The following is a 15,010-nucleotide window of genomic DNA, read 5'->3' on the forward strand; positions in this document are numbered from 1 at the left end:
AATGCCAACTCTACTTGTGCTCGAGTGGCTTCCAAGGCCAATGCGCCGTCCGTCGCAGCACGCTTCACGTTTTGCTGAAAACCGCCAATATCGACATAAACTGCCATATCGTTATCAACACTCACTTCCTCGTAAACATCTCGAGGAATTCTGGTAGGAGACGCATCCCTGAATTCAGAGTCAGTACGAGGCCGCACAAACCGGCTCTCCTGTGGTGGTACCACATCTGAAGTGTGACTTCTTTTCACCGAAGGGTCGGGAACCTGATATTATACGCTTAAACTCACTACTTCCCCATAGAGCTATGCTACATCCCCGAAGTGTGCATGTTTCCTCTCTGAATCGGCTTTGAACTCGGCATAGCTCAAAGTAAATGACGAGTTGTTGTTTTGGTTAGCCATTCAAAATGAACTAATAACAGGATCGTGAACCCCCCCCAACTCAATGAGCCCATGATGATTTCAATAGTACGATCAAACAACGTTAGTAAAAACAGGGCGAACTATGTCGGACCATACTCAATGTCGATGATATGCCAGGCATGGTTCGAATCAGGCGTAGAGTTAAAACCAGCCGCGTCACATAAATGATAGTGAAAAGATATGAGCGCTCGCCCATAAATAAGTTTGCATACGCGTTCATTTGGGGTGTTACGTTATGCACCCACAATGGGTGAGGGTGTTCAATAGCTCCCAGTATTAAAGTTCTCGGGAGACGATCTGGGGGGCGCTCTTAAAACGTAAGCAGAGGTTAAACACCCGAATTAATACTTCTACTTGAGCTCAGTATAATCGTGCGTGAAAAATTCACAGTTGTCTCATTTCTTCCACAATTCTCAATAATATAATCCCAGTGCAGCAGAACCACCTCCACATATCCAGTGCACTCAGTTGAGTCGCCTCTCGCTCTCAGTTTCTCTCAAGCTCTTTCACTCTTCCTATGATTCGATTTCACATCGCATCTGATTCTGTCCCTCCACATCGTGCAAATCCTGCATGATCTGTCCTGGCAACGTCACCTTCTTCTTGCTAAGCCACTCGGTACTCAAGTGAGAATCTGAAGTTGCAAATTCCCAAAAAAGTGCAGGTGTAAACGGAGAAAGGGAAACCCGAGACCCCACCCGAAACCCGACGGGGAAACCAGAAACCCGAACTGTTATCCAAGGCCAAGCTGTAGTCCAAGTGGCGCGAAGTAGAAAACAAGTGCCGTGCCGAAATAAAACTGGCGCGCATTGAGGCGATACCAAAAGATAATAAACTCAGCATTTTGGGAGCGTAGCGACGCAACCTACTCGTGTATACAGATGGGAGATGACCAACCGACAGCATTCGGTCGGTTCGAATTGGTTGCTGTTGCCCTGGAATGGATCGCACTTGCAATTCACGAGTCGTGAACCCAGACTATAGCGCATCTCGAACGCAAATGTGTCATTGGCCATTGCCGACTAGTTAGTCGTATCAGGAGAGTTGCCGACATCATCTTCCAACACAACCATATGGAAGTAATCAAATCTCTGCTGCAACCACCAGCTCCCCAGGGTCCTCAGCATTACTCTGTCGACTACCAAGATCACATAGTGCTACTAGCATGCTAGCCATGCCAACTTGGAAGGCCGCCAGGCAACAGCTTCTCACACTACAACGCAAACCCTACCGAATCAAGGCAATACGCAAAGTGTGCTAGAAATTATGAAACATGTACTGTTTATTGGTGCATTTTGACTCACACTGAAACAACATCTCCATGGACTTCTAAGGCCCAAAGCCTCACCCAGTGCCAGTCGAGCGAAGATCGATTATACAAACGGAAATATCATCATGTAGTCTTCGACGTTGATTGCCTTGTGGTAGAGCTTGCAGCTCCGCCAAGCTCTTCGAGCTTCTCTTTGCTGCTCGACTCAACACTTCCCCTATCAGAGCCTCCGCAACTGAGCGAATGAGACCCTCCACATTGACGCCTCCAGCAACTCACCAGAATTAGCACTCCAGGTACTGTCCTCTGGCAAGAGTAGTCGCCTTACGAACCCTACAGCTTCTTCATCAGTGACATTATCCCACAGACCATCGCTGCCCAGTACTATGAACCTAACACAGCAGCATCAGGCAAGCTCGGGTGTTATGAATCTCCCTACTTATCATCTTCATGCCGCGGATAAACCATCACTTCTGGCTCGCTTGTTATATACGGGAAGGAATGCTGCAGCGGCTCAGCGGTAGTAGGTGAATGCCCAGATCTCTTGGCCTCGGGAGGTGGTAGGAAGTTCCGCCCAGATGTGTGATTATGAAGAAACTCTGCCGACTAACCAAGAGAGAATACGTCAAGGCTACTGAATTACAATTTCGTCCATATCCGCAAATATGCTCATGTAGCCAAATGCATAGACCAGTGTAGAAAAGTACGCACAGGGTCAACCACATGTGGTGGTGACAATACGAAAACTCTGAGGAATTTTTGAGAAATCCTGAGCTCAGCTGAGGAAAACGGACATACATCCCAACACTGACATGAAGAGTAGCGCGGGGACAAGATATCGCGGGGACGAAATTACTTTCAAATAGAAGTCCCCAAAGCTTCGAGTAGGCTGTAAGCTTCCCTTCACATAGCAGCCCGAGTACTTCGTGACATGCTCTAGTCTTTCCAGCTCGACTGGGTACCCCAACCATGACTTCACGGTCAACCAACCGCCTAAGCCCGATGAAACTCTACGCGATAAAGAGTCTACAAAGAGCCTAGTTACTCTTAGGAACAGCTACTATAACCGGTTCATGCCACTCCTTCTTACACCTACAAGTAACCCTAATACCATGAGCACCAACGCTGTGACCACTACCTTATAACATTGTCCTCATTAGGGTGCTCCAGTTCAAGCCGTCTCTGTTCTCGTACATCACTAGCGTTGTGCTGCATGTTCAGAGCCAACGCAGGACACTGATCTCTGTATAGGACCTTGTAGAAGGGACGGCTGGTCCATAAGATTCACAACTCTTATAAACTTACTGCTTTACAATCACCAGCATTCGCCACCACCAAACTGGTCTGTGTGATGAGCAATGCCAACCCACATGCGCCGGTCTTGACAGGCTGGGAAAATCCCAACCTAGAAAGAGAAAGCGTACCACAAAAAGAGCAAATCCGGGTGAATCGAGAGACCTCACTTCTGAGCTTCTCGTGCATGTTCTTCCAATCCTTGATCCGCTACCATAAATGCCTCCCTGCATGCCGATTCGATTACACGGGAGTCTATATGCCCCGCCTTATGCGACAATCGGCTAGCCAGAAGCGACGGTAGACGACCACGGAGATATCTAATCAATACTCTCCCTGTGATAGTGACCAAGATAACAACAGTACTCGGCAACCTGCCAGCCACCATGTCCATCGAAAACACAGGCGCACATGATTCCGCAAGGGAATTGTTGTAATGCTAGCCGATCTTCACAGGGAGCGTTGGCTGCATATTGATGGCAGCCGATCCTAGCACTTGGCATCGGCCGGGTCGGTGCTGGTCGTGAAGCCTGATGGGTACGACTACATGGGACTTGTACTCGCCTTACTCACGGGTAGTAGTAGCTGAGAGCTTTCTGCACCAACAGGGGCAACAACTGATCCCTCACAGCGTGTTCTACGGGCGACCTGTAGGAAGAGATAATGCTGACATATCGAGACTGCGTGGAGTGTACTTCGACAACCTTCACAGCTGCTACTACAGCCGCAGGCATCCACACTAATGCAGGCCGAATAAGGCCCGACATCACTGAGTGCCGATCCGAGGCAACTCACGTGAGAAAAGAAGACCTACTTACCGACGATCGACCGAATTGCCCCAGATGAACTCAAGAGTGCAGTAGTGGACTCACGTATGAATGAACCTCAGTACCAAAACACTGCGGACAAAAATAAACACCGCAGCAGTAGCAGCAGTAGGAAGCCGAATACACTCGATGATTCGAACATGCTGGTAATAAACCAAATAGTATAATGAGAATTCAGAGGTTATTATAGTGTCATGATATGATACCACAACAAGTGATCAAAAGATATCGACCCTATAGCTTCACGATCACTACAGCGACGCCGTGATGCGTGTTCCTTCTTGTTTCGCCAGGTTGCATTAGCCGAACTAGTCTAGGAGCTAATTTGCCGGTCCGAGCGGCTAGTATTATAACCTACGACCGTTACCATGTAAAGAGCAGCGTTCGCGACGTATTCGTGAGCCCAACACTTCCAATTCGGTTTGTGGCTGTCCTCTTTCGAATGCATCTACCGTTGTTCAGACAATGTTCGGACCAGAAGTCCCTAAATCCATTATCAAGAATCTGCTTTGCTTTCTTGACCAACGACCCCAAGTGCCGACATGTACTGGTTAGCATCTTGACGCTCTATACCTACATCAGGTACTGCTGAGATATAGGGTAGAGTGAAAGGCGCAGTACGATGGTAGATCTGCGCTTGCACTTACGATTTTGGGGCGCGCGAGATTTGCAAAATTCATGATACCGTTTGTTCAGTCACGGCTCAATTAGCGGTCACACTCGTGTCGGGGTGGGCTACCTATGATTAATGTGTGAGGATTTTATCGGGCTTGTTGTCTACGGTCCCGAAGGATCCCTTTTCTATGGCAGTTTAAACTGAATGAGCGAAAATCGTCAAACAAATTGTTTCTCCTTTTTGAAGGATCTGCTAACCCGAGCAGGATTAGTGATAAAAAGTGAAGTACAGGAGACCCGGTCCATGCTTCGTAATATTGCATTCAGCCCAGGTCTTTACTCATCGTCTCTTCACAGGTGATAGCCGTGAAACTGCCAGTGGCATGCCTAAGTATAGTTCTTATGTGATCGACAATAACAGGATCAGGAGTAGCAGCACGGCCAGCCGGCTCGGCTTCGGGTAACAATGATCGTTTCGGTTGGTCGAAATCTGATCGCCCTTTTCACAGGGAGCCTGTGTCTAAGCACTATGGTAGTTGTAGTACTGCGAGTAGACTAGGGAAGAAGTAAGTCGCCTGAAAACGGGTGCTGTCGGAGTATTCCCCTCTGCTTAGCCCTGATGAGCTGGTGTCGTGGAGTAGTAGTGAGTCCTTGAGAAGCCGACGGCCTATCATAGCCACCAAAGTAGCTTTACTCTACCAATAAGTAGGTTTATTGTTTTCCCTTGTGTCAGGTGGGCATCATCTGCGACGACGTCGTTGCTTGTGGCCCTCTCATTGACAGTGTGTGTCTCGGTTGCAAAGTCAGCAGTATGTTCGACGACACGGTCGTGTAGGCATTAGTATTACTATGAGTACACTGTATTACTCTTACCATAGGTTATGCTCGCCTCCCGCCTTATCGTCAAGCTCATCATGGGGCTCGTTCGTTGGTGATAACGGTGATGATAATGCGCCATTGGACGAGGCTCAACTTCCGTGTACAGTGGTTGACTTGACCACTGTGGCAAAGAGGGCCGATATATTGGTAATACTAAGCATCGCCGTCGTCGTCGTCGGCTACCAGGGGAACGGTTGTATTGGGCAGATACTCGCTGTGTCATCCCGTCTATGTGAACATGTGTTGGTGGCGTTGGTCGGCAAGATCGAACAAGCTTCTGAGAAACCTCCATCATTATGCCTGGTAGTAGACTCTCTAGTAGCCTCCTATGCATAGTAGTGCTCTTATCGTTGCAGTATCTCCGACCTGGCCAGTATATTCCCATTGATGAGGATGGCTTCGTATCGCTCTCTGACATGGCTATGACCACCCTCAGGCCTAGTGGCCTCGTCAATGCCTCTGTCGTAATAAGCCCGTCTGTTGTGCTCATCCGCTTTACACCCTTCTTAGATGTTCAACCTTGGTACAAAGAAGCCCCGATTTGTCATTGGATCTCATGACTTCTCACAAGGGGAGCTGTTGGCAGCATTGGTCGAGTCTGCTGATGCTGCAGTTGATGCATGGGTTATCGAACAGCCTAATGCTGTTGAGGCGATATTCTCCCTGGGTCCTCTTATAAGAGCAGCGATCGGCTCGGACATGGGCGGCGACTCGAACGAGTCAGCCGTGATACGCGAAGTACAGGCCTTATTGGGTCGATACATGCGATACAATAAGGTGGGTTCACATGGGCTGGCTAATGTCTACTTTCTTTTCCCTCTCAGGAGCCCTCATGCTGTCGGCTCATACCACAAATTGTACACTACTTGGCTGCAGAGCCTATAGGACAAGGCATTTATGACTTATCAGCGATTTGTCTAAGTCGGGACTTCCTGAGGTTTGTACGATGCAGGGATCTCGCTGACAAGGTCCCTCGGCTGAGTCGTGTTGCTGCCGATATGCTGGGTAAGCTGTAGTAGTAGTAGTAGTAGTAGACCGTATTGCTACTCTCAGTATCGCTCCTATGCTCAGATGATAACTATGAAGTAGCCCTTAAGGTTGGTCGTGGTGACCTGAGCCCTCCGGCTCAAGCTCGTTCTGGCGATCTCAACGAGGCAGTTAGACGCCGATTTGCTACCCCAGCTATTTGACTCAGCGCCTCCTCCTCGTTATAAAACGCGCTGTTTTTGCTTGTGACTTGTCGGGATCAGCGTAGTTTGTAGATGTCCTGTGTGGTAGTACTTCCTACTCTGGTGCTTACTTTCTGTATCTCCATGATTTAGCATTTGGCTCTTCTCGCAGTACTACAGGCTTTTGACCTCATTAACGCCGCGGCTATTACTGCTCTACGTATGCCTACGCTGGGGTGAAGAAACCTCTTCCATGTAGTGTAGCGTCATCACTCATTTACCTCTCTTGTGGCTGTGCTGTTCGATCTGTGAGGCTATAAGATTGTTATCGAACTTGCAACAGTTACGGTATGGCGATGGTCATATTAATTTTATTTTAAGTGTCGTGGTGCGGCGTGTAGCGGAAGCACAGGATTCATTAGCTTACCTCCTAGGGTCTTTAGAAGGAGGATTTTCTCTACCCCATTCTGCCACCTGGGCACCTTGGTCTGTGAACCGTTTGCGCTGTGGCCACTCATCATCATTACTAGAATACTTACTACCACTAGTTCATTATAAAATTACCCACGTAGTAGCATTCGGAGTGTTTGCTACTATCACTGTTGCTACAGCTGTCCTTCATTTTCCTGCTAGTGTGAGTACAGGGATGAAGTACGAGTTATTACTAGGGTGTCCATAAAGAACTGCTTTTCTCGTTGATATCGTATTAGTTATATGATCGTCTACTTGTGATGTGTGTTGTGATGGAAGGGGAGGGGACGGGCAACAGTCAGGTTCTTCACCTTCTCTTCAACATGTCTTCTCTTCGGCATCAGCGACGACGTTCCTCGCTGGGGAATGTGTCGTCTTTCGGTGACTGGGACTATGGTAGGAATAGCACCACAAGTGTTTGGTGGTAGAATCGTGCAATGATGACAGTGTCAGTACGGTGCTTGTTCTCGCATTATGGAGCGTATTGAACCTGTGGCCATTGCATGTGTTGGCGTATCGTAGCTGGGGGTGTCACTCGCCGGTGATAATCGAGACTGCATGTATGCTCGGATCGACGGCTCTGGCGTCAAGGCCCTTCTATGTTGCTATCATACAGCAGCGATTCGTACTGTAGACTTATCGTTGCATTGTTGTGTTGACATCCTATTGTAGGGTGTCTAGGGCTGCATGCGTTACACGTAGGGCGGTGCACTCGATTCTATACACAGACTTTGTCCGATCCATATGCCCTATGGTCGGACATTGGGCCCTATGGCATACACGTCGGGTCTAGTTCAGCTTCCTTCCTGTTCTTCGTGGATAACACTTACCCAGCTCGGCACATGCTAATCGGGATGCTCCTCCTCAACCCCTGTGTTGATGTCGAGGTTCCCGCTGTCTCTACTGGCCGATTCAGTACCTTATGTAGCTATCAGCCGGCTCAGGCATACTAAAGGCAACGCTTAGTATTACCGAGAATGTACGGTAGCAGGACTTGGGCTCCCGTCGTGGACTTGCTTTCGAAGGGATTGTTCAGATTTATCGTATGCCTTGCATGCGCCACCGTCGAGTCGCGTGGACAGCTTTTGTTACTGCAATCATCCCAGGCACGGAAGAGCCTTTTGTGTATGCGTGCAACTGTGTAAAGCCTTACCTACTTGCTAGAGCGCAACTAATATCATCAGTGTAGGGTTGAACATTTTCAGTTGCTCACAGTGGATAGAATGCCAGGGTTGGTGGTGTATACAGAGTTGCTCACCTGAGGAGGCACAGTACTCAACTATAGCCAGGTTTTGGTCACTAAAAATGGGTGAACCGCGGCGGCACTCTTATACGGCGTCGTCTGAAGCTGAAAATACGTGCCAGACTTGCATTGTTAACGTTCGAGAATTGGTGCAAGCTCGACGGAAGATTGACGAACTCACTAGGGTAGCATTACTTAGTCCTCCGCAAGATGTAGGGCTACCGTCTCAGGCCGCTGGTAGGAGCGTCGCTGAGTTGGAGTCTGCTCGGAGTGCTAACGAGCAGTTGAGCGACGAACTGGATGAGATGAAGCAGAGTAAGTCCGGAATATGCCCCCTGGGGTTCCGACCAATGCTCCTCAGTCGCGGAGCAGTTAGCCTGGTTAATGCAGGACGTATTGTCTGTGCTGGAAGATGGCTTCAAGCGGAAGGATAATTCCACAGCACTCGGGTGAGGCTATCTGCATAGCCTGCGAAGAAAGATCATCATCAATGTCTCGTAGGTCTGCACTATTGTCTTCCCTAGCACCCGTTAAGGGGTTTGGAACCGCTTTGAAGGCGCACTATGAGCAGTTCGAGAAAGCAGTCGGTGGTGCTGGTGCTGATACACCAAAATCTCCTAAGGAGCGTGTCTCTGGGGATTCGGGCGCTCTCGCGGTTGAGGCCCCTCGGAAGAACCCAGAATTCTCCACTTTGGTGGGGTCCGTGCTCGGAGGTTCCCAGGATCACTCATACCACTCTTCTGTGAGTTCTCAAAGTGAGGACTACCAGCCCTCTACTACGGCTGAGTCGAGGCTTCCCATAATACCTAGCCCTACGGGTATCATTGCTGCAATTGGCGTCCCCTCTAACGAGGAGGGACGAGTCAGCAAACCAGAGACCACCGAGGGTGAAGACTTGAATTCTTTCCTCGAGAATTTAAGGCGGAAATCTTCCCAAGACCAAGCGCCGAGACCAGTGTTCGCTGAGGAAGGCCATGAACGAGATCACGAAGTGGGGCTTTTTCTCGACACTGTGATAGCAAAGACTACGGCCTCAACTCGAGCCTCGCTTCCAGCGATCGTGCCGCCCGATATCCTGACGGAAGCTCCGGGACTGAGAGCGACGGCTCATAGGAAGACGATGGCTTGACTGGAATCACTTTGATTATGCATAGGTCTTCATGGCTATGTTGTATATTGCGATGTCCTCGTGTTGGAGGAGTATTGAGTTTATGTCTTTATGAGGTATCCGATGTTGACGATGCCTTAGTTTTTTCCCCCACTTTTCCGCCTGTTATTTATGTCATCCATAGCGTCTAGGGTTGTTACCGAGCTACTCGATTTTAGTGCATCTAGGGAGGAGGAGGAGGTGAAGACGGTATGGCGAATTGTATGTGATGGTCCTAATCTGCTTATGCCACTCAGAATGTCGTTGAACAGCTCCCTGTTCCTTCCCTTCCTGCGTGCCATCGCTTCAATGGTGCCGATAAGGTTGTATCTGATGATGAGTCATCTCTCAACTCTCGTTTGATTGACGCGATGTATAACGCCGAGTTCAACAAGAAGAAGTTGGCAGAAATTTCTTGTGAGGGCTCTGACGACACGGCGTCGGAGTCGACACAGGCCTCCCTATCGAACGATCGGACGAAAAAAGTTTATTTCGATGAACAAGTGAGATTGGTATCGGCAACTGTCGGATTGGGGAGTGCTCTTCTTACAGGTTAAATTTCGTTTCCCGAACTTTCCATCCAAGCGAACTGGTGACACTCTTGTCGATGTCGAACTGCACAATGACCTCAAGTGCTTCGATGGTCGAAGCCTCTATGCCCTGGCAGGAGGGTGTAGTAGGCTGTGGGATAATCCATCTCGACTCACGCTGGATAAGATGGTCAGTTGGATGGCCACCTCTACCTCGGAGGTCTTCCCTCATCGTCAACGAAGCCTGTAATAAGACACATTCATCAGCCCTCGGTGGGAATTGGATCTTTCAGGTCGTACCTATCTTTTGAGGATATGCTACGTCAGGGGTATATCCTCTAGGCATGTACACTTACTTTGTAATATCGTCATCACCTCATTGGTTTTCCCACATCGCCCCACTGGTGAACTACTCAAATATGCGACTTTTATCTTTACTTCAAGTGGCTGTAGATGGCAGAATCTCTTGTATAAGTTAGGAGTCTAACTGCACTGTATTGTACTTTTAAAGGGTTAGGGCTGCCACTCTAACTGTCGCTTTTGCTCCGTCCATCGACGGCTTTGTCCATTGTCTCCTCGAAGAGGGTCTATCTCTCTGCTAAGTTTCAACAGTTTACTAACGTGTCGGCGCGGATTGAGTTAAGTCTCGATATTGTAACGACTCCTCAACAAATACATGGAGACCTTGCACCAGTAGGGGTGTAGTTTCATGTTTTGAATTGTAGAGAAATGCGTTTGATTTTTCATAATACATCGGATGCTTCCCAAGTAGCCGGAGACACTCCAGGATCGGTAACAGAAAAGGACCTCGAGGAAGGACTGAAGGCTCGGGATGAGGATTTGGAACAGTTGAGAGTAGGTAATAGCGAGCACCTCCTACTACTCCTGCGCCTATCGAGAAGTAACTATTCCAGTACTTCGATATTAGTCTCGCTACTACAACGACTTCGTGGGTCGGTCTTGCGCCAGTGGCGACTACCGTTCCTTGGGTTTTGAGATCGTTCATGGAGGCGTTGTGTCCAAGACGCCTCCTACTGGCAGTAGAATTCAGTAAATTGTTGTTGTCAGGCGTCGTTGTCGTCGGTGAGAGATGATGTCTCGACTATGTCAAAGAGAATCTCTAGTGATCTCGAGGATGCAAGGCGAACGATTGGGGCTCAGGAGAGGCAACTAGTGTGTGCTCAGGATTTGTATAAGTATGAATAACATCTTGAGAAGAGGCTCTTATTGTTGTTTTAGGTTCTCATCGCAGCAGTCTAAGCTGATAGCAAGTTATTGGCAGGGACAAGCGAAAATGAAGGATGAAAATATTGTGTTTTTTAATCAGAAACTGGCAGATGTGAGAAATAGTTACTTCTAATTTTCCCCCGAAGTGTTGGCCTTCAGGCGCAGCCGATGACCAGCACTAGCAGCTCTGCGGTGGCCGGTCGTTTTCCAAGTCCCGCCACAAAGGAGGACGAATTCAGCTGCCTGCAAGATCGTCATGATAAACTCTTGACGACGTGTATGCGGTTGGAGGAAGAGCTGAGGCTTCTGAGGAAACACAACGACAAGATGGGTGATGGGAGGCGCAGAGCGGAGGTAAGACGAGGTGTTCCTTGGAAGCTCTCTGTGACTACCCCTCTAGGCTAGCGAGGCTGATTCGGCTAGCGAGTCGTCGAGCTCACCACGGAGTGTACATTCGAGTGATCACGGTGTAGAGCAGGACTCCTTCAATGAGAACACTGACATATTGAAAAGGCAAGTCGCCGAATTTTGTGCGAGCTCACTTGTAGTTCCGAATGCCGATTCCCGTGATCAGGTCTTCGTCAGAGCCGTCGTGTAGTGCTTCGGCTCTGTCCCCGTCCGGCCATAGTCGACGGGCTTCATCGTTGGACCGTCCGAGGGGCTCCTCTAGTTTTTCTAGCATCACTTCAGACTCTTCTGATGATATTGAGGGACAGGAAATAACAGAGGCTGTTAAGGTAGCGAACAGGCGATCGTTCCTGCTCCTTGCTAGGGGTGTCTCTCGCCTTAGAAACTTCACTATTGCACCTGGCGAGCTCAACTCAAAGTTAGAGTAGAGCAGCTGGAGCGGCTCTCCAAGCAGCTTGACGATACGTAATGTCGGCCACTTTGAAATCATAATCCATGAGTTTTGATTGACAGTTACAACACGAGTTTGAATCTGGGCGATCAGCTGCGACAACAGTCCGAACAAATGCTACAGTTGCAGCAACGCAACGACGAGCTCGAGATATCAGAGAAGAAATGGCAGAAACTTTCTGATAAGGTGACTTCGTATGAGGCTGACCACATTAGGGTTGTTATCATTGTGATTACACCATGTAGGCACAAACTCAGCTGAATGCATGCTTGACAACTTTAGCGCAACAGTCGACCGAACTGGAGCGGCTGGCTGAGAAGGGTTCAGATCATCATCGGCTGACACGTACAGCAGCAGCTTGGAATGCAAAAACTGCGAATTTCAGGAAGGAGGTGCTGATAGCACAAGTTCGCGTTGAGATACCTTTCCTCAGGTTGAAAGCATCCAATTGGCTATAGAAGACATGAGGTTGGACTTATCTGCCGAATCGCTTTGAACCATACCATTCTAACATTCGTGACATTGCTCGCTAGTTTCCTTCCCCTTTTCTATACTGAGTTGTAGTACTGACGCAGATCGTACCACTGGGTGGTGCGAAAAAAAGGCTCACCCCTCGTAATTTCGCGGCAAGTGATAGTTCGTGAACATAAATGGTACCATGAAAGCCCTCATCAAGCTCTCTCCATCGCTGTATGAACGGTTCTGATATTCGTAGTGTTCACTGAGGTAACGCCAAATGCAACATCGGCTACATAGGGAAGAGCCGTGCCGGTTTTGTCTACCGGCTTTTTCGATTTTTTTGTTCACGAACTGTCAATTGCCGCGAAATTACGAGAGATGGGCTCTTTTCTTTCGCACCACCCTGTATATAATCAACGCAACAGCACCGTATCAACATATCGGTGTATTTATATACGAATATGACGATATCATTGGGAGACGAAATAATGAAAATAATACAAGTTACTTCTCGTTTGTTGTCATCGACGACATTGCTGGCAACCATTGATCGCCTACGGCATTCGACCATGTTGTTCCCCTCATACACTGTTATCAAATGCGGTACAAACGTCATCAGTCCTCCAGCGAGGATAGACATTTAACCACAGCAGTAGTAAACTAGAGCCGTGTGAATCACCCTGGTTGGCGCCCTTAGAGTCAAAGACTTCATAGTTCTACTTCCCATCACTTGAGATGTATCTCAGCATCAAAATATTTCACACTGGCGGTTCGGTCCGCGGTTCCGGCATGGTAAAATCTGGGTTGGGCATGAACTCATCTCTAACGAAAGTATAGCTGACCACGTGCGTACGCAGCCACTGAATCGACTCGCCCTTCCTCCACGAAGGTTGCTTCTTCACCCAATCGCGGTACATGTCGTTGGAGACTATAACAGCATCCTTCTTATGAGCATACTGTAGACAATAGGAATCATCATAATCCTGAAATAAAAAACTTTCTGAACCCTGAGCACGCGAGGGAGATCTCACCTTAGACGGGGTCAGTGCCAGTCGTCCCTGAGTCTGTAGCTTGAGTAGAAAACCGATGTTATCTACTGGTATATGGGTTGGCGCCGCCTTGATGCCGTGCATCGTCTGAACTCTCATCTTCTGTGCATTACGAAGTTTAAATAGCTCATTGCGATTGACCAGATAGTCCGGAAGGAATACCAAAACCTGCGGAGAAACAAGAAGCCTGATGTTACCTCAACAGGTCATTGACTGTAGGCTCACCTCATGGCCTCTAGAAACGTAATAGTCGACGCATATCTGCAACCCTTTACACGTGAACTGCTGCCCACCATGTCTGTTAGCCACATTAGGCCCATCGATCAGCACAAGCGGTTTATAATCCGCCTCGGACGCCATCTCATCTCTACCGTGAGCGTGACAGCGCACCCTCGCAGTATTTCTATCCACAGAGTCTCCCAACAACAGGTTTCCCTGGCATAAGAGCAAATGCGTTGTGATATGTACGACCCTTCCCAGCTCACCCATCTATCAGCACGGCGTCCACTTCTTGAGGAACTCTGATCGAGGACTAGTCTCGACCGTCCAAGCTTTTCTTGTTGGTCGCTTGCAGTCTTCTTACTATTACTATTCTCTAACTGGTTCTTAACCGTCGGCTCAGAGGTTTTCTTCAGATTCAATTCTTTCGGAATCGATAACACGCCACGAGCCCTAGGCTTTGTAGAGATGTGTAGACAAATTTCAACAAGTCGACTCGCCATAGTAGCGCTAGGATACCTACTGAGCTTAGCAGGCTGCATGCTCTTGCAGAAAATATCAGTCTCCACAGCCGAGGCCCAAGGCTCCTCTGCCGCACTGACCGCGTATTCAGCACAGTGAGCCTTCACGATCCCATCGACGTCCGCGTCACCATGCCAATGTGAGCCCATGAATTGGAGACAGAGCAGTAGAGAGCACCATAGGGCGGAGTTCGAGAGACGACTAGCCTCTATAGCAGGCTCCAGCGCCAATGCTTCTCCTATTGACAAGATCAGCGACTTCACCCGCCCACGTTCCTCCTCCGTAACCGACAATGTGAATGCCGCGATCAACAACACCAACCAGTGCCAAGTCCCCGGAGACGCCCGCGCGGGCTCATCCACCATTACCAAACCGGCTAGTTTCAGCGGCTCAACGTTGAGGGGCTCTCGACGCAGACTCGAGATGCACTCGGTCAAGATTGACTTCGCGAATGGGCGAGCGGGCTCAGGAACCTCTGCCAGATGCCTCATGGTGGTCGTCATTTTCGATATGAGATGGTCAGGTCCATCACGCTGTGGATTGTGTCGGAGTAGGTCATAGCAGATCTTAGAAAGCCTCCGACGCTGCAGGCCGGCTGTGATCGAGAGAAGACAGACTGCTGGTGACTCGTGAGGGCCAAGGAGGAGTAGACAGCGTTCATAATGTTCACTGGCGAGGTTCAGGTGACTAGGCTCAACGAAAGTACCAACGTACCTGCCAAAAAACTAGTCACCCCCTGCATAGGGTGAAAGCCTGACGCCTGACCTATCGAGGTCACCAAAGACAACCTCAAGTCGACCATCCAAGAG

The 15,010-nt window shown here is 49.0% G+C and overlaps 5 protein-coding genes across 5 annotated transcripts in view; 2 read left to right on the plus strand and 3 right to left on the minus strand.

The window, feature by feature from the left end:
• Window positions 1–107, minus strand: part of Pmar_PMAR003524 (conserved hypothetical protein) — a gene marked incomplete at its 5' end in the record, with an annotated part of 1,899 nt that extends 1,792 nt beyond the window's left edge. Inside the window, one exon of the mRNA XM_002784219.1 lies at window positions 15–107. Coding sequence (XP_002784265.1) covers window positions 15–107 — 93 coding nt within the window. The remainder of the gene's footprint in view (window positions 1–14) is intronic.
• Window positions 108–1,444: 1,337 nt separating this feature from the next.
• Window positions 1,445–3,752, minus strand: Pmar_PMAR003525 (protein phosphatase 2c, putative; the record flags this gene model as incomplete). The annotated part of the gene is made up of 11 exons (XM_002784220.1): window positions 1,445–1,479; window positions 1,553–1,635; window positions 1,771–1,927; window positions 1,972–2,084; window positions 2,132–2,235; window positions 2,525–2,665; window positions 2,748–2,784; window positions 2,831–2,946; window positions 2,998–3,097; window positions 3,156–3,305; window positions 3,559–3,752. The coding sequence occupies 11 exons, from the start codon at window positions 3,750–3,752 to the stop codon at window positions 1,445–1,447; spliced, it is 1,230 nt and encodes a 409-aa protein (XP_002784266.1).
• Window positions 3,753–4,633: 881 nt separating this feature from the next.
• On the plus strand, window positions 4,634–7,170 carry Pmar_PMAR003526 (hypothetical protein). Its single transcript, XM_002784221.1, has 11 exons — window positions 4,634–4,738; window positions 4,785–4,887; window positions 4,937–4,993; window positions 5,042–5,111; window positions 5,161–5,258; window positions 5,306–5,453; window positions 5,514–5,609; window positions 5,663–5,770; window positions 5,817–6,083; window positions 6,131–6,311; window positions 6,378–7,170. Exons 1-11 carry the CDS (start codon window positions 4,732–4,734, stop codon window positions 6,494–6,496), a joined length of 1,254 nt encoding a protein of 417 aa, XP_002784267.1. The 5' UTR covers window positions 4,634–4,731; the 3' UTR covers window positions 6,497–7,170.
• A 1,081-nt stretch (window positions 7,171–8,251) lies between these two features.
• Pmar_PMAR003527 (hypothetical protein) lies at window positions 8,252–10,208 on the plus strand (the record flags this gene model as incomplete). Its single annotated transcript, XM_002784222.1, has 7 exons — window positions 8,252–8,374; window positions 8,420–8,504; window positions 8,551–8,638; window positions 8,691–9,180; window positions 9,594–9,839; window positions 9,889–10,112; window positions 10,160–10,208. 7 exons carry the CDS (start codon window positions 8,252–8,254, stop codon window positions 10,206–10,208), a joined length of 1,305 nt encoding a protein of 434 aa, XP_002784268.1.
• Window positions 10,209–13,169: 2,961 nt separating this feature from the next.
• Window positions 13,170–15,010, minus strand: part of Pmar_PMAR003528 (hypothetical protein) — a gene marked incomplete at both ends in the record, with an annotated part of 3,184 nt that continues 1,343 nt past the window's right edge. The window contains 5 exons of the mRNA XM_002784223.1: window positions 13,170–13,394; window positions 13,443–13,628; window positions 13,686–13,895; window positions 13,946–14,915; window positions 14,967–14,989. Coding sequence (XP_002784269.1) covers window positions 13,170–13,394; window positions 13,443–13,628; window positions 13,686–13,895; window positions 13,946–14,915; window positions 14,967–14,989 — 1,614 coding nt within the window. The remainder of the gene's footprint in view (window positions 13,395–13,442; window positions 13,629–13,685; window positions 13,896–13,945; window positions 14,916–14,966; window positions 14,990–15,010) is intronic.

This window comes from Perkinsus marinus (genome assembly GCF_000006405.1).
Source record: "Perkinsus marinus ATCC 50983 genomic scaffold scf_1104296935302, whole genome shotgun sequence".
In the NCBI taxonomy this organism is placed as follows: domain Eukaryota; phylum Perkinsozoa; order Perkinsida; family Perkinsidae; genus Perkinsus; species Perkinsus marinus.